General features: G+C 39.8%; 1 protein-coding gene across 3 annotated transcripts in view; it reads left to right on the top strand.

The window, feature by feature from the left end:
- Window positions 1–22130, top strand: part of MMP16 (matrix metallopeptidase 16) — a 234511-nt gene that overhangs the window by 209083 nt on the left and 3298 nt on the right. The window contains exons 8-10 of one of the 3 annotated variants that reach the window (XM_089517582.1): window positions 8959–9109; window positions 16657–16772; window positions 20392–20477. In XM_089517582.1, the coding sequence (XP_089373708.1) occupies window positions 8959–9109; window positions 16657–16772; window positions 20392–20429 (305 nt within the window). In that variant the 3' untranslated portion in view covers window positions 20430–20477. Of the gene's footprint in view, window positions 1–8958; window positions 9110–16656; window positions 16773–20391; window positions 20478–22130 lie in introns of those variants that run through there. The other 2 variants (XM_089517581.1, XM_089517580.1) reach the window with 2 other exon arrangements.

Below are 22130 nucleotides of genomic sequence, written 5' to 3'. Positions count from 1 at the left end.
AGTAGAGAAGAGGTAGATTGTCTATGAGGTTTTCAGGGTCATTTTCACTCTCTGTAACATTGCCATTGACGCCATATGTATCACCAACTCCCCCCCACCTCATACCCCCCCCCTTGATGGCAAATAGGGACTTGAGACCAGTAAATAACAACTGAGGTTATTCTGAGCTATTTCAGGACAGGGGAGAGAGATCCATTTAGAAACTGGAAGTAATTTAATGGTCTTCCATTATCTTAAAAAACGTTATTTGGGCCTGAAGAAGCAAGCCAGAGGATAAGGTGGAGTAACTTTAAACGCCACATTGTATCAACAAGGTTTCCGGGGCTTCTGTGTGCCTCCCTCCAGATCATGCTTTTGGCACGAGGGCATTAGAGAGAGCTTGAAGAGCCTTTGGTACCTGCATGCAGACTATAGCCTTAACTGTGGACACTCATGAATTCCAGTCAACAATTACGTTTGAGGAAATACACATAAAATTGTTCTGCACCCACTGTTTCCATGTAATTAAATATAGCACTGTATGGCTGACATCCAGGTTAACTGAAGACCGTATATTCCCATACAAAACTGCTTGTGTTTTGAGTTCTTCTGGGGAAACCCATCTCTGCCCTACTATCCTCTCTGGTGCAAACATAGGAGAGGGCCTTCTCAAAGGTTGCCCCAGACTTTGGAACTTCCTTCCCACAGAGATTAAACTGGCATCCTCTTTCTATCTTTCCACAGGCAAGTTCTCAGCAGATTTTGGAATACTGATTGCTCCATGGGAATGGGCCTTGAATTGTGTGCTAGATTTTCTTTATGCTGTTTTCTTTTTAATGGTTTATTATTTTTAACCATTTTTCATTTTTTCATGTAGTTTGATTACATTTTTAACTTTTGTGTGGTGTTAATTTTTAGCTATGTTTGTTTTAGCTACTTGTGTAAGCTGCCTTGACTTCCATGCTGTTAAGAAGGCAGAGCACTAGGAGTAGTAGTAGTAGTAGCAAGGAAGAGAAGGTGGCGTGAAATACAGGACTAATCCTGACCAGTTGTTTAAGAGATTTTGCAGATGGGATAGACATTTGAGTTGAGGGAAGCATTTTGGAAGGAAGTTTACAATTTCCTCTTATTCCTTTACATTTTAAACAAAACCAGCCAACAGTGTCTGTCTGTTGCTTTAAATTTCTGGGAAGAATGGTACAAGGTGGGAATTTAATTTGTGCACAGCCATCCTACCCTAATGTTTCATTTTCTTCCCTCTTCTAACCAGAGTTACATATTTGAAGTATTAGTTACTTATCTTGCTTACTATGTTGTCTATGTTACATACTAATTTATTTTCTCCTGACATATAGATTTTAGAGATTTCAGGTGGGCAATGAATTATTAATAAACTTCCTTTTTTCATGTAAATGTTCTCCATCATTAAAAAAATTGCATAAAACCTAGAAACTATGGCATGTGCAATTAACTATTTTTCAGCAGCATTTTGCTCTCTCACACAGTACTTTTCCCATGAGGCATCAGCTGTTTCCTAAAATTAAAGGTCTTAAATATGCATCTAATTTGAGCTTAATGTGAAAATTATACTTTGTGTTGAATAAATACTAGTTTATTGTTACAACCTGATCACTGGGAGTAAAAATGCATGTAGGATATGATTATTTATGAAGGAGGGGTCGATACATAAGGAATATTTGCATTCACCACAATAAGGCATCAGGTAAAAGCTGTCTACTTGAACTGTACAAGTTATGATCACTGACTGATTATAGCTGAAATATTTGTGAGGAGGGCAGACAATACAGCTTCATTACTAGAGATGTATGACTCTTCCAGTTTTAATTTCTTTCAACTTATTATTTTTTGTAATCCTTAGTGTGTTTCATCCAATTTCCACAACAGTTGATAACTCTTCAAAAAGAGATATAAAGCCTCTAAATAAATATGCACAAGATTATCTATTTTTGTGCTTTTCTTCTAATATACATTTTCAATGCACATTTGCCACATATACACATTTCTTGCAGTCTATTTTCCTTTATATCATGCTGGTTTGTACAGTTTTATTACTTTGCACATTTTCCTTGGAGAATTACACCACAAAATACACAGTATCAAAAGGAAAATTGCATTCTGGTTGATGTATTGATTTATGAAGTATGAACTAATAAGTTTATATCAAAATGCAAAGTGAATTAAATTGTCCACCATTTCTGATGAAGACCCCTTACACTTGTAGAGATGCCTTAATATTCAGAAGTGATGAATGGTGGCAGTTGCTGGGGCTTTGCTTCATTCATTTTATTTCAAGGCCAGTGGCCATGCTGGCTGGGAGTTTCTGGGATCTGCAGTCCATAAAAGTAATGTTTCCAGTTCTGGTCTAAGGCAAATAATTTTATACATGGTGACTTCCATGTGGAACCCTGGTTATAAAGGTGGTGAAGATCTAACAGTACAGGCTTTGGTGCATCCAACATGCACCAAATGGAGGGCTGAGAAATGGTGCATTGTTGGAGGTCGAGGCAAATATCTGCTCCATAAAATCACCTTGATATGATTATGCATCTAACGCCTGCTTAAATAAAAATGTCTTGGCTTGCTGATGAAAATCAAACAGGGAGTTGGTCAGCCTACCTTCCAATGGAAGGGCATTCCAAAGGGTGGGAGCAGCCACCAAGAAGGCTCTCTCTCACACCCTCACCAAGCATTTTACATTTGCTAGTAATCCCCACTAAACTCAGTCAGACTTACTTCTAAATTTGGGATTGGGCTGCACATCTGCCTAATGGGCTATCAAGCAGCCATCGTCTGCTTCTCATCCAGGTCTGTTTCGTCCTGGTCAATTTATATCTCTGTCTGTATCCTGCTTCATCTCTTTTCTTTACTTTGTCTCTATCTCCAATTCATTTTTACACCACACAGAAGATCGCTACAGTCTCTTTTTTGCCTCTTTAATGTCCTCTATTTCTCTCTGCTTCTTCATACACTCTCTCCCTTGCTGTTTTCTTAATATGTTTTTCACTCTCCACTCTTCTGATATGGTTTACCTTGAGGATCTTTCTTTAATAAGTTTGCCAATTCTATTCTATCCCCAATTGCAAGGTTATAGTTTAAAAAGAGACTGGCGGGGCTTTGCTGGCTTCAGCCTCTTCAGCGGATGTGGATACCGCCGTCCCTTATGGTCCTGGAGGTTCCACTCTGTCCTGCAAAGGATGGGAGTTAATCCTCCCTTCCTGGGACCCCCGATGGCTCCTCTGAGCTCCCCTTATCGAGGGAGTTAATAGCCAGATTTTTTATGCCTTGATTTTCTGTTGAGACAAGCTATTTGCCTGCAGATAGCTATCACAAACCACCCGCCACGGTAGTCTGCAGCTTACCACCCCGCCATCTTGGCTCCGCCCCCCAAGTTAACTGTTTTTTACAACACTGTCCACTGGCATATAAAGAGCTAACAGACACATTTTGCAACAGTATTATGAAGACAGAAACAACATTTTTAATCTTGTGAGAAGTCACACATCCTTTTTTTTCCAACTTGTGTTTATAATGCTATATGAGAAGCACAAAATGCAATCATGTTTTATTACCATGTAATAAAATTTTAGAGTAAGATGAGTTTGTGGAACAATTTTTCTTCTAGATTTATATAATCATTTCACACGTCTCAGAAGCATGCTGTCTTCTAATCCCTTGCTGGTAGATTGTTGTAACTTCAAACAAGTGATACTCAAATCTTTACCCTTGGGACCCCCCTTTACATCTACATATGAATGTTGCATGCCCCCACTCAATATAGTATATAAATTAAAATATTTTGTTTGTTTAGTGTATATTTTCATTCACACATTTTTGTATACTTATATTTTAAAATTTTATAAGGAAATAGGTTTTGGCTAAAGTTCAGTTTTATTTAAGTAAATTAAGGTGTCTCTCTCTGCTGCTCAGCTGCACTGCAACATACAGATTGTGCGGTGCAGCTGCACAGCAAAGAAGGAGCTCCCAAAAGCGGCTCCTGTTTGTGGCACCGCAAAGCACCAAAGTTATGTTGCAGCTGTGCAGCGCCGTATAGAGGCAGTGCAGCTGTGACGTAATTGTTGCGCGCGCCATATGTATGGTGCTGTGCAATTGCGGCATGTGCATGATGTGCTAGGGTTGCAGGGCATGTGCATGCGCTGCCCCAAGGCAACCCTAGCATGTCGTGGATGTGCCACAAAGGGCCCATCTGGACAGGGCGTGTGGTTTTCAACTAAATGTATGTCATAAAAAAGTTTGGAGAAAGGAGGAGGAAGAGGGATCAGGGCCTCCAAGTCTTGCAGCACACTTGAGCAACTTCTCTGCCTCCCCAGGGATTCTTCCCCATTGTTTGAGAACCACTGAATTCAAACCATTAGGCAAGTTTTAAACAATTGTCCTTAATGTGATAAAAATAGCACATTTCCTAAGAAGATCACTTTATATTACATGTTAAGGTTAAACTAACTAGGGTATGTAATGGAAGCCTAAGCTCATCCCTTAGCTGTTGTAGGTGTGAGTTCCTATGAGCATAGCTGGCATTTTGTGACTGAGTCCTATATCCTTTTCCTACTGGAAATGGGATGCTTCCTATATCTGCATTACAAGCCAACATGCAAGTAAAATTTATCACTACAAACACAAATTGGCAGGAGATTGTTCAAAATTTGCAGATATTTATTAATACTGCATTAACATCAAACACTTTTCTTCTTGTTTCTACTACCACATTTGCAATTCTACTTTTCTCTGACCTGTAGTAAAAGGGCAGACCACTTAGCAGCACAGGGAACTGCCAAGAAAAGTGGAATTCCAAGCTGCAAATCACTCACAGTAGCCTTTCTTTTTCTTTTCCTTCCTTCCTTTCCAAAGGAGGATGGGCCTTTCCTTTCCCTGAGAGACTTCTATGATCTAAGTGAAACAACTTTTGTAGTCAGAATTGATGTCCCAGCAATTATTTGGGCAAAAAGGAAGGCTAAAGCCTGGTAGCAATGGGAAGAATCCAATGACCTGTCTCTGTGACAAGTGCTCAGATTTCAGGAAGTCAGCAGACTGGAAAATCTTTTTGGTGCCAGAGTGGCCCCAGAGTTTCACATGACTTCTAGGCCAGGAGGATTTTGGGGTCTTGATGAAATATGCCATCTAAGAGGTGAAGCACACCCGTGGCTTGGAGTGGCCTCTAGCCACTCCAACCCCAATCAGCCCCAGTTAACCAGAGACCATAGCAACCACATGGCCTGCTCTGAAGGTCGGCCACCACCATGGTCCCAAACGGGCTAGCAGCAAGGAATTGACTTTCACTGCTCCTTTTGCAGGTGGCTTCAGGCAGTCTTAGGTTGGCTTCTGGCCGATCCGGGGACATAATGTAATGCAGATATAGGAAATATTCCATTGCCATTAGGAAAAGAATATAGGACTCAGTTACAAAATGTCATGCCATGCCTCCAAAGCAGCTAGAAACCAGTAGTTTTGGTCCGTGTGTTTGTTTGTTTCTTTTTCTTTTTCTTTCTTTTAATTTTTTTTTTTTTTTTTTTTATATCTTTGTGTTTTGGGCCTTAGACTGCCTGTAGTTTTCTCTTTTTGCCCAGTAACCCTACAGCAAGAGTCTGCATCCAAGCTCATGCTTGAAGTCTGTGGGTGTAAATTTGCAGTTATTTTAATCTCACATATGAGAATGAAGAATTTCGGAGGTTTTCTCCCAGCTGGGCAAGATTACAAGAGATTTTTTTTTACCCACAAGTTTTACTATGGTTGACGCCCACTTGTAAATATATCCTTCATTATGTGAAATCAAGGATTCATTAAATTCTGCAAGACTTTAGATTGTACACACATTTGACTTTTTTTCAGAAAATATTCCTCACATTGTGCATTGAAACTTGAATAGGAAAACCATAACATCAACAACTCCAGCAGCTCATTTGGAAGTGTATGTCCATAAAATCAAAAATCTTTTTGCGCTTTCATATATACTTAACCTTCTGCCTTGTAGGTCAGAATCAATTGAAGTTTTGCTGGTTAGCAATTGAACACAAAAAGCTCCTTAAAAGACAGCAGCATTCTTTCATGTTCATTCTAGGCTGCTTTTCTTATTAGATAGCAATAAGAAAATGTCAGAGAAATTTGTTTTAAAAAATCTATTAAGTGGAAGAGAAGCAGGTTGTGAAATGCTTTCTAGTGTGATAAAGAATTTAAGCAGTGCTAAAAGCTAACTGTCAAAGACATCTGCAGTGTTAAAATTTGTGCCAAGCCAAATGCAGCAAGAAGAAAGTTGTTGTAAAATTCACACTACTCTTGCCATAACTTTCAACATTGCTCATCCCACTGCTTGACAGTTTCATTCTGAAAACTAAAATTTACTGGCAGAGTATAGATGAGAGGCAAGTAACATCACCCATTTAGAAAATATGTTTTTTTAAAAAGTGAAGCACAAGAGGGAAAAGGTCTTTCTGAAAACAAAATTCAAAGATCACTAACTTCCAGTACCCTTTTTACTTACCTATTTTCTTTACTTACTTGTAGTTTCTTTGGGGGTGTTCAGTTTTCAGTCAGAAAGCTTTATTTAGTTTCCTTGCTGAAACTCTTTTGAAAGATAGTCTTCTACTCTGACTGACCTCATTCCCCAGTTGAAATCAGTCTGCTTTTTCATATTACATCGTGAGTCAATGAGGTAGAAAATAAATTTTCTCTAAAAGAAAGTGTGCAGTCGTACAAACCTTGAGCATGTTATATACATTATGCACTGCAGTGCTATCTGACCACCTTGAACACCTGATCTTGACTGATTCCAGATGTTCAGCAGAGTCAACACTGGTTAGCACTTGAATGGGAGACCACCAGGGAATTTTTGGAATTTCCTGATAGAGGTAGAAGTAAGCAAGTTTCCTGCCTGAATCTCCAAAGATCCATTGTCAGTCAGAGTTGACAGTACAGTGATTTGACACAGTTTTAAGGCAGCTTAATTTGTTTCTGTGTTCAAAATAATGCTGATAACTTTGGCAAGACAATCTCATCACCCAGGAAGTGCATAATGCACCTCCCTTTTCCTATGCAGCATTCGGACCTGAATACAATTGCTTCTTCCAGCTAGAGTAGATCAATCAAATCATTTGCTGAAGGGTAAGCCAACACATAGGTAAATCTCACTGCTTTAATAGTCTCCACCTGAGACTTGCAGTTGGTTATAGTTGTAAATATTGCATCGTGTTCACTCAGCCTCACTTCCACAATACTTACATATTTTACAACTGGCCAGTGCAGAATGCAGTCTGATCTTGAGATTCCAGTGCTGAGAACTAGCAGTGGGTCAGTTGAGATCTAGCAGTGGATGAGTCTAACAATGGGTCAGGCATGGACACAGAGAGCAAGGGACCAGTGTTGTTGACACTTTGTCTAATTGCAGGGTTAGTCCTCTCCCAGAAATTGCTCAAAGACTCTTAATAAGACGTCCTCATGAACAAATTGACGTCTCTAGGAGTTTTCATAAGCACATTCTTAGCAGTAGATAGAATTTGAAACAGCTTATACAGTGGAAGAGTAGCAAACCCATATTGCCCTTTACATAATTGATTATACACTGATGTGATCCAGTAGCTCCAACATAACTAAGCTGACTTCTTTTAAAGCCAAAATGCATGGGACAAATAAAGTGGCTTCTCACCGCTTTGGGAGTGTCGCATTTAGATGACGTACGCCACCAAAGCAGCCAGAAGCCACACCGAGGCCATGCTTATGGGGCAAGAGCCGGACCTTTTAGGAGCGAATTAAATCCTCACCTGCTGGCAGCCAGCTTGAGACTCAGTGGCAGCCAATTTGGAAGTGGGCTGTGCAGTTGCTGCAACCCCAGTGTGATTGGGGCAGAGAAGATGGATGCTGCTGCTTCTGGGCCATGTGCTTCAGCCCCAGATTACAGAACCAGTGAAGAGAATCTTGGCCTAAAATACAGTCAGGCTTATGGAGTTGAGACTGATCTCTTGGAACAAAAGTGGTTAATTGGCATAAGACTATGGAGGTATTCATAAAACAAACCATGCCACAGGTTATCATGAGAACAGACTTGATTTTGAATCTTTAAGGTGGAGTAAAAGGATTACAGAAAATAGTGCCTAAGTGCTGTTCAAATAGTACGTCTTCCTAAATACTTTGTTAAACACAAGGAGGAATACAAATCCCCATTTTTGTACTTGCCAGTTGCCAAAGTGTGATGGGTTCAGTGGAAAGTCTCCAAAAACACATACTTTCCTGTTAGCTGCTGTGCCTCAGGTTGTCTTAGGGCATGCTTGCATTACAAATGGCCTACATCTATTGAAGTGCACTACCAGAAAGGTTTGTGTTGCTGTGGCTCAAGTGGTATTGTAAACTTTTCTTGAATGACATTTTCTGCTATCACAGCAGTTTTTCCTCTAGTCCACAGGATCATAACACATGTCACAGATTTTGAAGCAGAGTGCAGGCCTGCACAACTCCTGACCCCCACAAGCCAATTGCAGCTTAGTAACTGTCTATCCTAGTAACCATCTATCATGCCTTGGCCTCAACTCTGTCCAGTTTTGCAGTACCAGGAAGCATATATCAAACCCTTGTGTGGGCTGCCATTCATGGCTGATGAGCTACGTCAGCTTCTTGAGTCACAATCACGAGTTGTGTAGGCATATTCTGTTTGGAATTCTGCAGCATATCAAGGATACCATATGACAATGTCGAATGCATGAATCAGTTACACATACCAAGCTTGTTATCGGTGTATGAATTTATACTGGCACTATCACACACACCTACCTCCCCTCATTTTCTACTGTACTTAGCAAAGTTGAAGGTTACATCTTTCTTGCGCAGAATTAAGACAAAAATTATAAGTATGTTTAAAAACTATTCAGACAATTTAGGTTGTGCCACTTGGATGCATTTGATGAACAGAAAATAATTCAAGAATCTAATCTTTCTTCTCATTTTTTCCCTTCTCAGGTAACAAGTTCTGGGTCTTCAAGGACACCACTCTCCAACCAGGGTATCCTCATGATTTAATAACATTGGGGAGTGGGATTCCACCCCATGGTATTGATTCAGCAATTTGGTGGGAGGACGTTGGGAAAACATATTTCTTCAAAGGAGATAGGTTGGTATCTTGGAAAAAATAATCCAACTGTGTGCTTTTTCATGGTGTCTGTAGATGACAGGTATTCATAGTCCTTTATTGTTAGCTGGTCTTATAAAAATGTGACTCACATAGGAACATCAAGTGTTGTGTATAACTGTTTTACCACACTGATACCATTTCAGTTCTTTATTTGTACCCCTCTGTGCTGGTTAAGCCAGCCGTTTTATGTGTCTGATTAACTACTATAAATCTTCTCAGGGGCATCATTAGGGGAGTGTATATGATGCGGATCACAACGGGTGACATCCTAGGGGGTGATACCACTGGTTCCAAAACATCAGCTTTTTGGCAGGAACAAGCTGTGGCATTCACCTGCATCCCTTTAAAATGCTGAAGAGATGGTATGAGTGGGGTGTGGCCCAGTGGGAAAAAATGGGAGAGTCCTGATTTTTTAAATATTCTTTTTAAAAGTTTGATGTTTTTTCGGGCCCTCAATAATCAGCCATGATGAATAAAATGGATTGGTATAGTTATGGTAAACACTAATACTGATCAGTTTTTAGAGTTCCTCTGGAATAACATACCATTGTTAAGATTTAAGAAACAGTTTGCTTGTGTGCATCATCTCTTTTAGTTCAAAAATGAATTATGCCTTTTGTTTAAACACCAGCGCTTTCAAGAAACTATTATATAGTTTGGCCACTGTGAGCAAATGTGTCCGTATAGAAAATGCGGGCATCTTCTATACAATCATCTGTTCCATTTGTTTATTCTGCTGTCTGCATCCTGGCCTTTCCCTGTTTGTCTTGTTTTGGATTCAGCAGTACAAGAGAAGCAATAGTTAAAACTGAGCCCTATGCTTGGGCTTTGTACATAAAGTTACTTAGAGAGACAAATAAATGCTACAGGAATTGAATCTTTTCCTTTTGTTGCCTAAAGGACACAGGAAACCATATAGACCTCAGATGTGTTTCTAATTTCTGTCTGTCATAGAAGAAACATAGAAAGTCATCTTAGGCCTTGTTCCCACTATGGTTTAAACCAGATTGTGATTCCAAATGATTCAGTTTAAACCACCATGGTTCCCACTTAATTCAAATCACTGAAGCAATTTGGAAAGGGAGGGCATGGTTTGTACCCATTTAACCTGCGTCAAAAAGAGCTGATAAAATGGGGTGGTTTTGGAGCTGAATCGATTTATTTAGAAATAAATTGATTCAGCCCAAGTGGCAAAAAGGTGGATTCGAATCGGATTCAAATCTGCCCTGGTTCTCACTGGCAGTGGCTTCCCTGGCCTCTCAGCCATATCTCCATGCCTGCTCTGTTCTCCCAGTCTGCCTCTCTCCTTCTGCCCCAGCCTCTTCTCTGCCCCTGGCCTACTGGTATGGCCAGGAGGATGGAGGGAGGCATGGCGGAGAAGCCATGTCTGTCACTTGCTTCACCGATTCTTGAAACAGGCGCAAACATAGTGAGAACCACTCTGTTTGCTGAACCAGTTTCAGGAATCGGTTCAGGAATCAAATCAAAAGGTAAGTGGGGATTGGGCCTTATACTGACTCAAACTGTTTGTCCATCTAGGTAAGATCTTGACAACTAAAATTTATATTTAATGCCAACCATATTGCAATTACATTTTACTGTGGAAAAAAAACTTATATAATTTGCCTCCCATGTAGACCAGATCATGTATAATATATTTCTTTCCATGGGAAGCTACATCAAGTCAAGGTCTTCCTAAAAATACTGTGCATTTTAGCCAAAATAATAATAAAAATAATACAGAAAATATCAAAGGAAACTTCTGTTGATAGAAAGGTTGCTACTTAGAGCTGTAACATGCATAATGGGACTCAGCAGGACACAAATGCAATACAGTATATAAGGAGAAGATCGAAGAACATGAGCCTTGCAGAGATAATTGAGCTATTACAGGATATTGACCATCAGTGGGAATATGCCCATATCCCACTAAGCTTCTCAGTACATATTGTTTATATCACCTTTTTCTTTCTTAATGTAATGTTAGAGTTGAATTCTCCTGCTGGTTTTAATTGCACGCATAAGCCTATTACAGTCTTTTTTTCTGAATTGGTGAGAACCTACTATTGCTTTTTTAGTAGCAATGAGGTTGGCAGGCATGAAAGACACAGGCAAGAGGTGACACCAAAGTCAGATGAGGGAAATAGTTTCCTTGAAAAGATCATGAAAAATAGTGGTGAAAAGTACTTGCTAAGTCACAATGACAATGTAGACATGAATGAGCAAGTCTCTGAAAATGGGTAAAAAATAGCAAGTGGCAATTGCTCTGGTTAAATCTGTGTTGATTTTTGTACTGGCCACAATCCACTAAATACACTTTGACTGTATCCTATGAAAGTGAATGGAAATGGTGCAGCAGCAGCAATAAACTGACTTGTCTTTTAAATATACTGCAACTGTACAAAAGATGGTCCCAGAGGATTGTGCATATACTTCTTGCAAATATCAGCATTATTCTTCTGTCCATCATTACCTTGATTCTTCTCACTTTCATGCTGCTCATAACTAGACGCATTGGTATTCACTTCTCTTCTCACACCCCACTTTAAATGTATTCTATGCTCAAATCCAATATATCATTTCTCTCATTTGGGTGCCAGTTAAAATCATATTTATTTGAATAACCTGTCAGGCATTAGGCAAGTTTTTTCTTTGTTTTTGCTGCTTCTTTTTATTGACTTTAGCAGATATTTGTAATTTTAGACCTGCATATTTTGTGATTTTAGATTACTAGACTTTTAGGTATTTGCCATTTTTGATTTTAACAGTATGCTTTTATGTAAAATATATTGGTTTTTGTTTTTGTTTTTTTAAAAAAGTTCATCTGCTCTGAACTCCAAGAAGAAGTTCATGAAATAAACGAAATCCTTCAAAAAAAAAAATCCCCTATATATCCTTTATTCTAACTCTATTTTTTTAATACCGTGATCCGCATCTTTAAGTGTTAGGAACTCAAGAAATTGATACATTTCTAACATGGAATATATAAGGAATTTTGTTGAAACATTCTTGTCATTTCCTTCTACAGGTAGAGCACTCCTAATCTGGAAATCCAAAATCTGGAACACCCCCCCCCAAAAAAAAAAAACCAAAAAAGTTTTCTGTCAGCTGCGTGTTTCCACCATTGAGGTGGCATTGATGGCATTCTTGCACATTTGTTTCAGATCCTCAGTCTCTCTCCAATCTGATGTCTTATACAAAACACAGATAATAAATCAACAAGATGCGAGGCTTGAGAGAAACAAAAAGGCAGCAGTGCTGCAGACACCAACACAAAGGCAGACTGGTGGCAAAATTACACAAGGCCGGACTGAGGACTGTGAAATGTTGGGAATCCAAGCATATTGCTTAGTATACATCCATGCCCCTGCCATTTCACAGATCCTTGCATCAGTCTCTAGCATCGCATCTCTCCACAGCATTGCAAATACAATGTATTATGCTACTTGTGTATTCCAAACATACAAAAAAATCCCAACTTTAATATGCTTCTGGTCCCAAGCATTTTGGATAAGGTATACTCAACCTGTAATGCCTTTTTTCCAGTCCAGATTGTTGCCCTTTCATTTTTAGTTTGTTTTTACTGTATTAAGAAGAATGGGGAAATACAGCCTCCTGGTGTTAACACATTTCTATAAACTTTAACATCACTAATTGCTGTGGGAAGGAAGCCACCCAATAAGACAACAACACAGAATTGGAGGAAAAGGCCACAACTTTATTAACAAACAGCACAAAGTGTAGGGTTGGCCCAAAGCATAAGGCCTGGATCTGGAAACATCAATCAGCATCCCATTTGATTGATGTAAGGTTGCTTGGTCATGACCAAACATCGGGATGATGTAGGGGCAATGGAAACGCCCTCTCACATATATGCAACCAGTCAGTTGCATATTCCAATAAGGCCCTAGTCACTGGGAGATGCTCACTCGATGTGGTCCCTGCAATGGCCACACCGCCTGCCCTCAGCACTCCTGGGTCCAATGGACTCCCAATCCAGTGCTACGGAGCCCTGGAAAACATGCCCACCAGATCCAGGACCTATGCTACTGCCCTAAAACAAGGTTGTGACAAAAACACCATAGCCAAGGGAGGCAGGGTGGGAGAGTCGAGCTAAAATGGTGCCAGATGGTGCACGACATGACCTTAAATAGGCCCACCTAACAATAGGGGGCCTGGAAAAAGCGAATGCATTGCCTCCAGGCCCTTTCCACCTATAGGCTGAGTTCAGGGGTCCAAGCCAGCCAACCATGGTCTCTTCCCTTTTGCAATGCAAGCTGAAACATGTAGTTCCAGCACCTGGTACAAAAGAGCTGCCCCTTTACCCCCCAGCAGCCAATGGCGGGCCTTCCCCCCGGCTCAAAAGCTGCTGGGGCGAGACAGGCCTCCACAATTGCATAGACTAGGGCTCCTTCTGCCCCAGCAACAACACTGGCCTGATAAGTCAGGCAACATCATTTGTTATTTTAAATGTGCCTTTGAGAATTACTGTTTTGGTAGATAGACAACATATCCTAAAATAGGGGGAGAAATATTCAGAAGCACAGAAACTGGCCCTAAATCAGTGAGCCCATTTTTGTATTCATTATGTCTATGTAAAGAAAGTTTTTGTTAACCTTTTTGTTAGTTTTTTCTATCAGAAGTAGTTCTCCTACACTAATTGCAGGCTTCTTTTGAAACAATTTAAATTGGAGTTTAAAATTGCAATAATTGCAGGCTTCATCTTATTATGCTGCATGTGGTACAGCATATACACCATATACTGGTTGTTGTTCACTAATCTCTGGATCACACTCTTTTTATCTTCCTATTAATAGGAACAATATGGAATTCTGAAGGCTTCTCTTTTTTATTCCTTCCACACAGAAAAGAGGGCACTTTATTTTTTAAAAAACTCATCTTCCAAGATGTACAGCCCAGCCCTAAAAATACTTGCTCATAGGAACTGAATCAGGTTAAAGTTCTAACTAATTCAGTTGCCTACAAGAATACTGCAAGGAGGATCAATGCAATAGCATTATCCCCTGCAACCAGCATGTGCCATGACTAGTGGCCACTAATAGCCTCATCCTTCATAAATTGGTACAGTTAAAGTTGTGCAAGCTTATAGCATCATGTAATGATGGTTACATCATTACAGTTTTGGTTTTTTACTTGTGATGACAAATTTTTCTGTGATTCCTTGGAGGTCGCAGAACCTTATAGCACATGCTTTTTTCATACTGTAGGAGGATGCTCGTGTGCGCGTGTGTCCGGCAGAAAATGGAATTTACCACACACGAAGACGTCCTCCAACAGTCCCCATTCCGTCCCCCGGTGTGCACCCATTCCCATCCAGTCCTGAAGGGTGCGATTTTTGCCTGACAGACTACCTTCCGTCAGGCAAAAATGACGCCCATCAGGACTGGACGGGAACGGGTGCATGCCGGGGGATGGAACGGGGACTGTTTGTGTGCGTTAAACTCCGTTTTCTGCTGGACACTTGTGCACGCGAGCGTCCTCCTACAGTTTCCCACACGTTTAAAAATACGTGTGCAATAAAGTCCCCAGTGAATACAGTGCTTTGGCATCACTAGGAGAGTGCAGGGGAAGTAACACTTGGTCAGGCCCTCCACCCTCTGACCTCTGTGCTGTCCCTTCCTTCTCTTCAGGTGGAGAAAGATGGGACAGCACAGGAGGGGGGGGAGTGCACTTAGCCTTTTGCTATCAAAAATAGAAGGAAAAAGGGGGAAAGGCCATGATCTGTGACAAAACAATGTATGGGTTTTATGTATGTGTTTTTAAAATGTATATTAAATGTTTATTTTTTATTAATAAGAAATGCAGTGAATTGTCATAAATATGATGCTACCTAGTCCTATGCATATCTCTTTGTGTTCAGTGAGAATTAGAGTGGAGCTATACATTAAAGTGAAGACTAAAATAGTGTCACAGCTTATGCCTTATTTTCATAGCTGTTTCTATAGTCCACCTATATGAAGCCTAGCCTACATTCAGAATTTAAAAGATTAAAGTAGTAGTACATTAACATATAAGCAAGCTGGCTTTTAAACTGTTACTTCCACAGTTGGTCAGGGCTTCTTTTTATATATCATCTTCTTCAGAGATGTGCACTGAACTCTAGTTAAAAGCTACTTTTGTTCTCTCTTGATCTTCAGATAGACAGACAGACAGACAGATGTATAGTCCTCTTAGGATAGCCTTTGAAGAATGACAATCATTCCTTGATTTGGGTTTGTTTCATCCTGGTGATATGAAGCCTTTCTGAAGTATACGTGAAGCAAGCTTGAGGAAAGCTGGCAGCTCCATTCTAGTTTTTTGGGGAGCCCTAATTTTTTTTTGAAAGAATAATTTCCCAATTATTAGGGGATATGTAGGGCAATTTTTCCCATGGTTTTTGCCCCCATGGCTATTTCAGGGACAGAGGAATTGACATCTGTGACAGTTCCTGTTGTAAAAAAAGGCCTTTCCTGGACCTAAAATGGTCCTGGTGATAAACTTGTGTACTGGGAACACTTGGGTGCAAAAAAAAAAAATGTTTCTTTTCAGGGTTGAGGCCCCATTGTCACTGATGAAAATCTGCTAGGTGAATGGGGGGGGGGGGAGAGTTTCAGGGCCAGAGTACTCCAGAGGCAGCCAGAGTATTCTGGCAAGTGTAGCCAAGCCCTTTGAGATTGATTGATTCATTCGTGTCTGTGTGCCAAAAATGTTTCCAAGGCAGCACAATTTAGGGTTATGACAATATATTAAATTATGATTGAATTAAAACTGCTAGGGAAGCTTTCAACCTTGTTCTCAGAGCTACAGGTAAGGAGGGAAGTGGGAGCTTTCAACCATGTGGGGAGGCTATCAGTATTTTTGTAGTGTTAAACCATAGGCTAGTATTGCCTCTGAACACAGCACTTGGTCTGAATTTTAGTAACAGTTCAGAATGCTAACAGTGCAATTCTGTGCATAATTACCATGAATTAGGTTCTTCTGTGTTCCACAGAATATAAGATTGCAGTCTTATTTATTCGAACCCTCTATACTTACTGATTTTTTTATTGCAAACATTTATTTGTATGTACAAAATGTAGGGCCTTGAATTATTTACTACATATTGTCTGACTGGATAATCAAAGGCTCCTGTAATGCATAACCTAAGAGAAGAATTAAGATTGCTGTGGGAGCCTTAACTCAAAGTTTACTGGCTTGTGTGTGATTAAAACCTTGACTGAAACATTAGTATAGATCTTTGCATATAACATATGTCCTTGCATTGCTGTGTAGTAGTACTCCTAGACGTCGGAATTGTTCTGATTATGCAAAAGGCATTTGCTGGTTTGGCCTTCAAACTAGACAACCCCTTTATTTATTTTTTTCTACAGTTACAAGAAACAGCTGTCCAGTCAGTAAACAGATTAAATGTTTTACTTATTTGAGAGTGTATCTTAAATCAAAAGGATCTGGTTTTCCTAATTATTTGGTGCAGTGCACTGAAATGTTTATCTGCAGATTTGTGATCTTATATTTTTCATCCTTAGGTACTGGAGGTACAGTGAAGATATAAGAACTATGGATGCTGGTTACCCCAAACCAATCACAATTTGGAAAGGTATCCCAGAATCACCTCAGGGAGCCTTTGTCCACAAGGAAAATGGTATGTGGTTATTTAGGAGATGAAGTATTTCTATTTTTGAATGTCAGTATTAGCTAAAACAACAACAACAACATTAAGTCAAAACATAATTTTAAAAAATTATTAAAAACAGTTAAAATATGTTAAACAGCTTTTAAACTAGCTTACAGTTGTAAACCACTTAGACACTGCTAGATTGGTATGAAGCGGTATATAAATGAAGCTGTTTGTTTAAACAGTAATTACCTTCATGACAGAGTGAATATAAATAAGCATAGCCTCACTGAATTTCACAGTTGTCCAAACAATTGTGTTCTGGATGCCATGGTCTTAAGTTCACTCATTACACAATGGTCCATTGGTTCCCCAGGGTGTGGTCTGTTTCTGGAACAATTCTTTACACTAGGGATTGCAATAGACCATCACTGAGAAAATATGGCTGCTCACATCACAATGTTTAAATTAGACTAATGTCCTAATAATATTGCTGCCTTTGTATACATTGCCCCATTACCTCTCATTCATTAAGTATGTTGGTTAAGGTTGATGGGGCTTAAAGTGAAATAAAATCTCAGTGGGCCACACATTCATCAGGCATGAAGGAAATCAGTCATGACATCACATATATTGGCTTCCACATTGTTTATTGGTTGTCCTTGAAATGTTGGCCATTTAAAGATGTGGCCTCCCATTGTTCAAGTGTTTGAAGTTTCTGAGAGCAAAATAAAAATACAGACTGTGATTACAGCCATTGTCAGTTTCTCTCTGCCTGCTGCACTGTATATATGATTGATTGATCAGAGATTGAATTGCTTCTTCTTTCTTTCTTTCTTTCTTTCTTTCTCCTTCTCCCTCTTCCCAGCTTCTCTCTCTCTTTCTCTCTTCCCATGACACATCTCTAATAATCCTATTTTCATTTTCCATGGAAATGATATGACACATTTCCCCCTTGTTATTCCTTCCTTTGGCTGGAATAGCTAATTGCTGCAAAAAGCATTTTCATCACAGAAATATGCTTAATCACTTCCTTGCTTTTAAGTCTGTTTCATTTATCAAAGGAGGCATTTTCCTGAAGTGGCCATTCCAGTTGGAGAAATTTTGTCTTTGCAAAAGGAAACTAGTTCAGGCAGAATTATATTTTTACATATATTATTATTATCAAAAACTAGTTTTCTTAATAAATAATAGTCATATATCTTCCATAGACCTGTATTAATATGTGAATATAGTAGTCCACCCTTATCCATGGGGATATGCTCCAAAACCTGGAAGCCTGAAACAGTGGATAGTATCAAACACTATAATAATAATGTTTTCAGACTGCAGTTGACCACAAATAATTTAAAGCATGGAAAGAAAAACTGTGGATAAGAGAGGACTATGTAATATTTTGGACCATGGCTGACCGTGGGTAACTGAAACCATAGAAAGCAAAACTGCAGATAAAGATGGAATGGTGTATCTATATATGATTATCCCATGCTTTGTTATGATTAAATGTTAATGCTGTTGTGTGCCTCCAAGTAGTTTCTAACTTATAGACACCCTGTTATGGGGTTTTTTTTTTTTTTGGCAAGTATTAAATTAATAGCAATAGCATTTGCTTTTCTATACCATTTCATTCTGAACTAAGCGCTCTCTAAGTGGTTTAATAATAATATAATTTTAAAAATTATTTATATTTTCCCTCCTCTCCCAGGTAGATTGAGGCAGTATTGCAACCTAGTATAAATATACAAATACAAAACATAGCAATACAATACAGAAGACTTAACAATTAAAAACATGCTATCAAAAGGTGACAGTGGGATAAAGATATTCCAGTCCTAATCAAAGAGGTGGATCCATATGTTTTATACAGGATCGGGAGGGTATGCTGTAGGCCAATTGCTCCAACAAGCTGGGTACTCATTTTACCTACCTACGAAAGGATGGATAGCTGAGTCGACCTTAGAGCCCTTCAAGATATCAAACTCACAATGTTGTGGCTGCAGTACTGACATTTAACCACTGCACCACCAGGCCATGCAGTGATCTTGACTGTGGGAAACAATTCATGTTACTGTTCCTGAGGCTTTACCAGGCAACTTTCCATACTTTTTCCCCCTTTACCCAAAGGACTTATCACATTTAGCCTTAAAGAAAATCTTGAAGTAAAACAAAGGGCTGAAACAGATGGCACGGAAGGCCCCGATTAGAAATTAATAATAATACAGAAGATGGAAGTGGTTCTTGTGTGACTCTGAGAAGTGGCTCTTTGGTCAAAGTGAATTGCACAGATTCAGTTACCAAAAAAAAAAAAAAAAGATAAAGAAACATAAGAATTTCACAAGCAATAACATATAGGAAAAAGGAGTTTGGGGCTTTGTAGTTGTGTCACTGGCCAAAAACACACAGGCCAAATAAGGCAGCTTTCAGCTGCTTTGGGGGCATGGTGTTTAGATGACATACAGTCTCAAAGTGGCTGGAAGCCATGCCGAGGTCACGCCAAGCCAGGAAAAGCCGCCCTATAGAGGGGTCAATTTAGATCGACTCCAGGCCGGCATGGCTTGTGACTGCGGTGGCGACCCACTTCGGGAGCAGGCTGTGCACTTGCCATAGTCCCAGTTGGGACCTTCCAGGCCATCTGCTTCACCCCTTTGTTTTTCTTCAAGGCTAAATGTCCTTTGGGCGAAGGGAGAAAAACACACAGAAAGTTGCCTGATGACTCCTACAGGATCAGTAACATTAATTGTTCCCCAAAGTCAAGATCACTGCATGGCTCTATTGGTAATTGCATCAAGAGACAATGAAATAAGCAAGGAGACAAATAAGAAACACCACAACCTACTTTCAGAGTACTCTGATTAAATTTTGCCTGAAACCATTTCCCTTCTACTCATCAGATGAAGATTCAACTTGAAATTGCACCAGATTGCTTTAGGGAAGAAATTGGATCTGTTTCCAAATAAACAACATCTTATGCTATTAAAACACTAATCCCTGTAGCTTCTGTTCTCAGTTTTGGTGAGCCCTTTGTGTGGCTATATCCAAAACACCAGGAGCTTGCTAAAAAAGAGGAGGGGGGGGGGGATATGTATACTTTCGAATTACACACAATATTTTAGATGAAAATCTTTTACATTTCAACAGAGGTTAAGGCAGAACAACACATTACACAGATAAATGGAGCCAGAACATCAGAACACAGTGGCACTCATCTTTGTTTCCACTCCCTCTCCCTGCCACTCATTTGTAGCATGCTGTATCTTTTATTATATCTTCACATTTTGTAACATTACCAAGGCAAACTTTAACCAGAGCTTGGAGGTCAGGAATTCCAACTTTGCCACCTTCATCAACATCTTTACATCAGACACTTACATGAAGATTGTTATGTCAGATCCTTCCATACCTTCTGCAGCAATGCTGATCAACATTCACAATGCCCAGAAGCATTTTGAGAAGCTAGAGAGAGTGGATGGTCCAAAGCACAGCCTTGCTTGTGTGCTGAGCTCCCTCTGGGGCTGAAGGAACTGCTCTTGATTCTGGGGAGATTCTCTCTCCCTCTAACATGGTGTGGGGGGGTCTGTTTTGTGGGCTTTGAAATGTGTGTGCTGCTTTTCCACCACAATCTTGTTCTTTTTCCTCCTGGTGTCAGATGCCAGTCTGCCAGGAGACATCAGAAAACACTGTTGACCTTCTGGAACTGCTTCCAGCAGCACTGGGGAAGGTCTCTGGGCCAGGGTGCAGGATTTACCCTGGCCTGATTCTCACAGACAGCAAAGCCTTTTTCCTGAGGACCCACACTATTCCACATGATGAAACATGACAAAGATGGGATATTTACTATTTTATCAACAAACGACTAGAATACCTTTATAAAGCTACTTCTTCTTGTCTTCTGTCATGACAATAAATTTTGTTACCAGGGACTTGTCATTTCTAATGCTCTGGAAAGGATTGTTTTAAAAAAATAAGAGGAGGGAAAATTGTAGGAAAGATGTTGATGAAGTAAAGGAAATAAATACCGCCTTTGTTGCTACCACCCCACCTCAGTAAGTTGGGAAGGAGAGATAGATTATTGAAGAAGGAAGGAAAAGAAAGGGAAGTAGCTCAGGTTATTTCAGATCCAACCTGACATGACTCAAACGTTGGTGGACTTGTATATCATTGCCCCATGACATTATTGTATCTCTGACTCTGATATTAGACAGTGACATTCAGACACCATGATTGCACTGTAATGCTACCAGTGGTGAAAGCACCGGTTATGTAAGTTCTTTCTATTGTGAAAAGGCATTTGTGGAGTCCAAAGGCTGTTCTGTATATTCTGAACAGGAGAGGAAAGCTGATAAAACAGTATTCCTCCCTCTATTCTTCAACTTCAAAAGCTTCTCCTACCCACATCTTTTACTGGAATGAATATCTAGTCTACTCTTTCCAGTCAATAACACTGCTATTCCAAATGAAGTTCACTCTTCCCCCCCCCCCCCCCCTGATGATGTGAAAGACTGCTAGAGGCAAATTGTGAAATGCAAAAGATGGAAAATGCTCCTGCTGTTTTCATGGCATTCAGAACAGTGGGAGGAAGTTCACCCACTGTGAAAGTTTGTTTCCCACTGGATCGGTGCCACTTTTCAGCTGGGCCAGTAAAATGCCTTGGATTTTTGGCAGGGACACAGGATTTCTACAGTTAGGCACAATTTGTAATTACCCTGGATTGCCTTTGAATGATCAAGTTCTAGCTCCCTGCAGAAAATAGGAAGCTGTGTACACCTGTTTTCTGTTGGCAGAGGTCATCATATAGCACTTTCTCTCAAAAACAGCAGTAACAGGGAACAGAATCAGTCCAGATACCTCAAGAGAGGGGGACAATTTAGAATGGCATAACACAACACTGTAATTTGGTATAATTGACCCTTGTTCCTGAGCTGGGTGGGAACACTTTGAGCAAATTAGGCTCAGGCTGGGCATAATATATTGTCCTGTTCAATAGTTCAGTTTAAAATAAGGATCTCCATCCACTATTCTCACATTGTTTGTGTGAGGGACGTTAGGTGTGCTGAGCATGATTTAGCCAGAGATGTGCTTCAGTTTTCCCTCTGAAATTGATTGGACTTTAAATGAATAGTTTTGTTTGGATTGTGTATAAGATTTTCTACACATGAGAAATTATTGCTTTCATATATTTGGTTTGTTTCCTAGTATATCTTACAAAAATTTGTTTCTTGGAGAAGCAAAATAGAATCATAGAGTGGAAAGAAACCTCAAGAGCCATGAATCCACATTCAAAGCATCCCTGACAGATGGCCATCCAGTCCCTGTTTAAAAACCGCAAAAGAAGGAGACACCACCACATCCACCAGAATGTTGGAGAAAGCTCATGCTCTGTAAGGG

This window comes from Sceloporus occidentalis, unplaced genomic scaffold (genome assembly GCF_023333645.1).
Source record: "Sceloporus occidentalis isolate IW3139 unplaced genomic scaffold, rSceOcc1.0.p SCAF_3, whole genome shotgun sequence".
NCBI lineage: Eukaryota > Metazoa > Chordata > Lepidosauria > Squamata > Phrynosomatidae > Sceloporus > Sceloporus occidentalis.
Note: the sequence above shows the minus strand (reverse complement) of the source record. Positions and strands in the feature narration are given on the sequence as shown.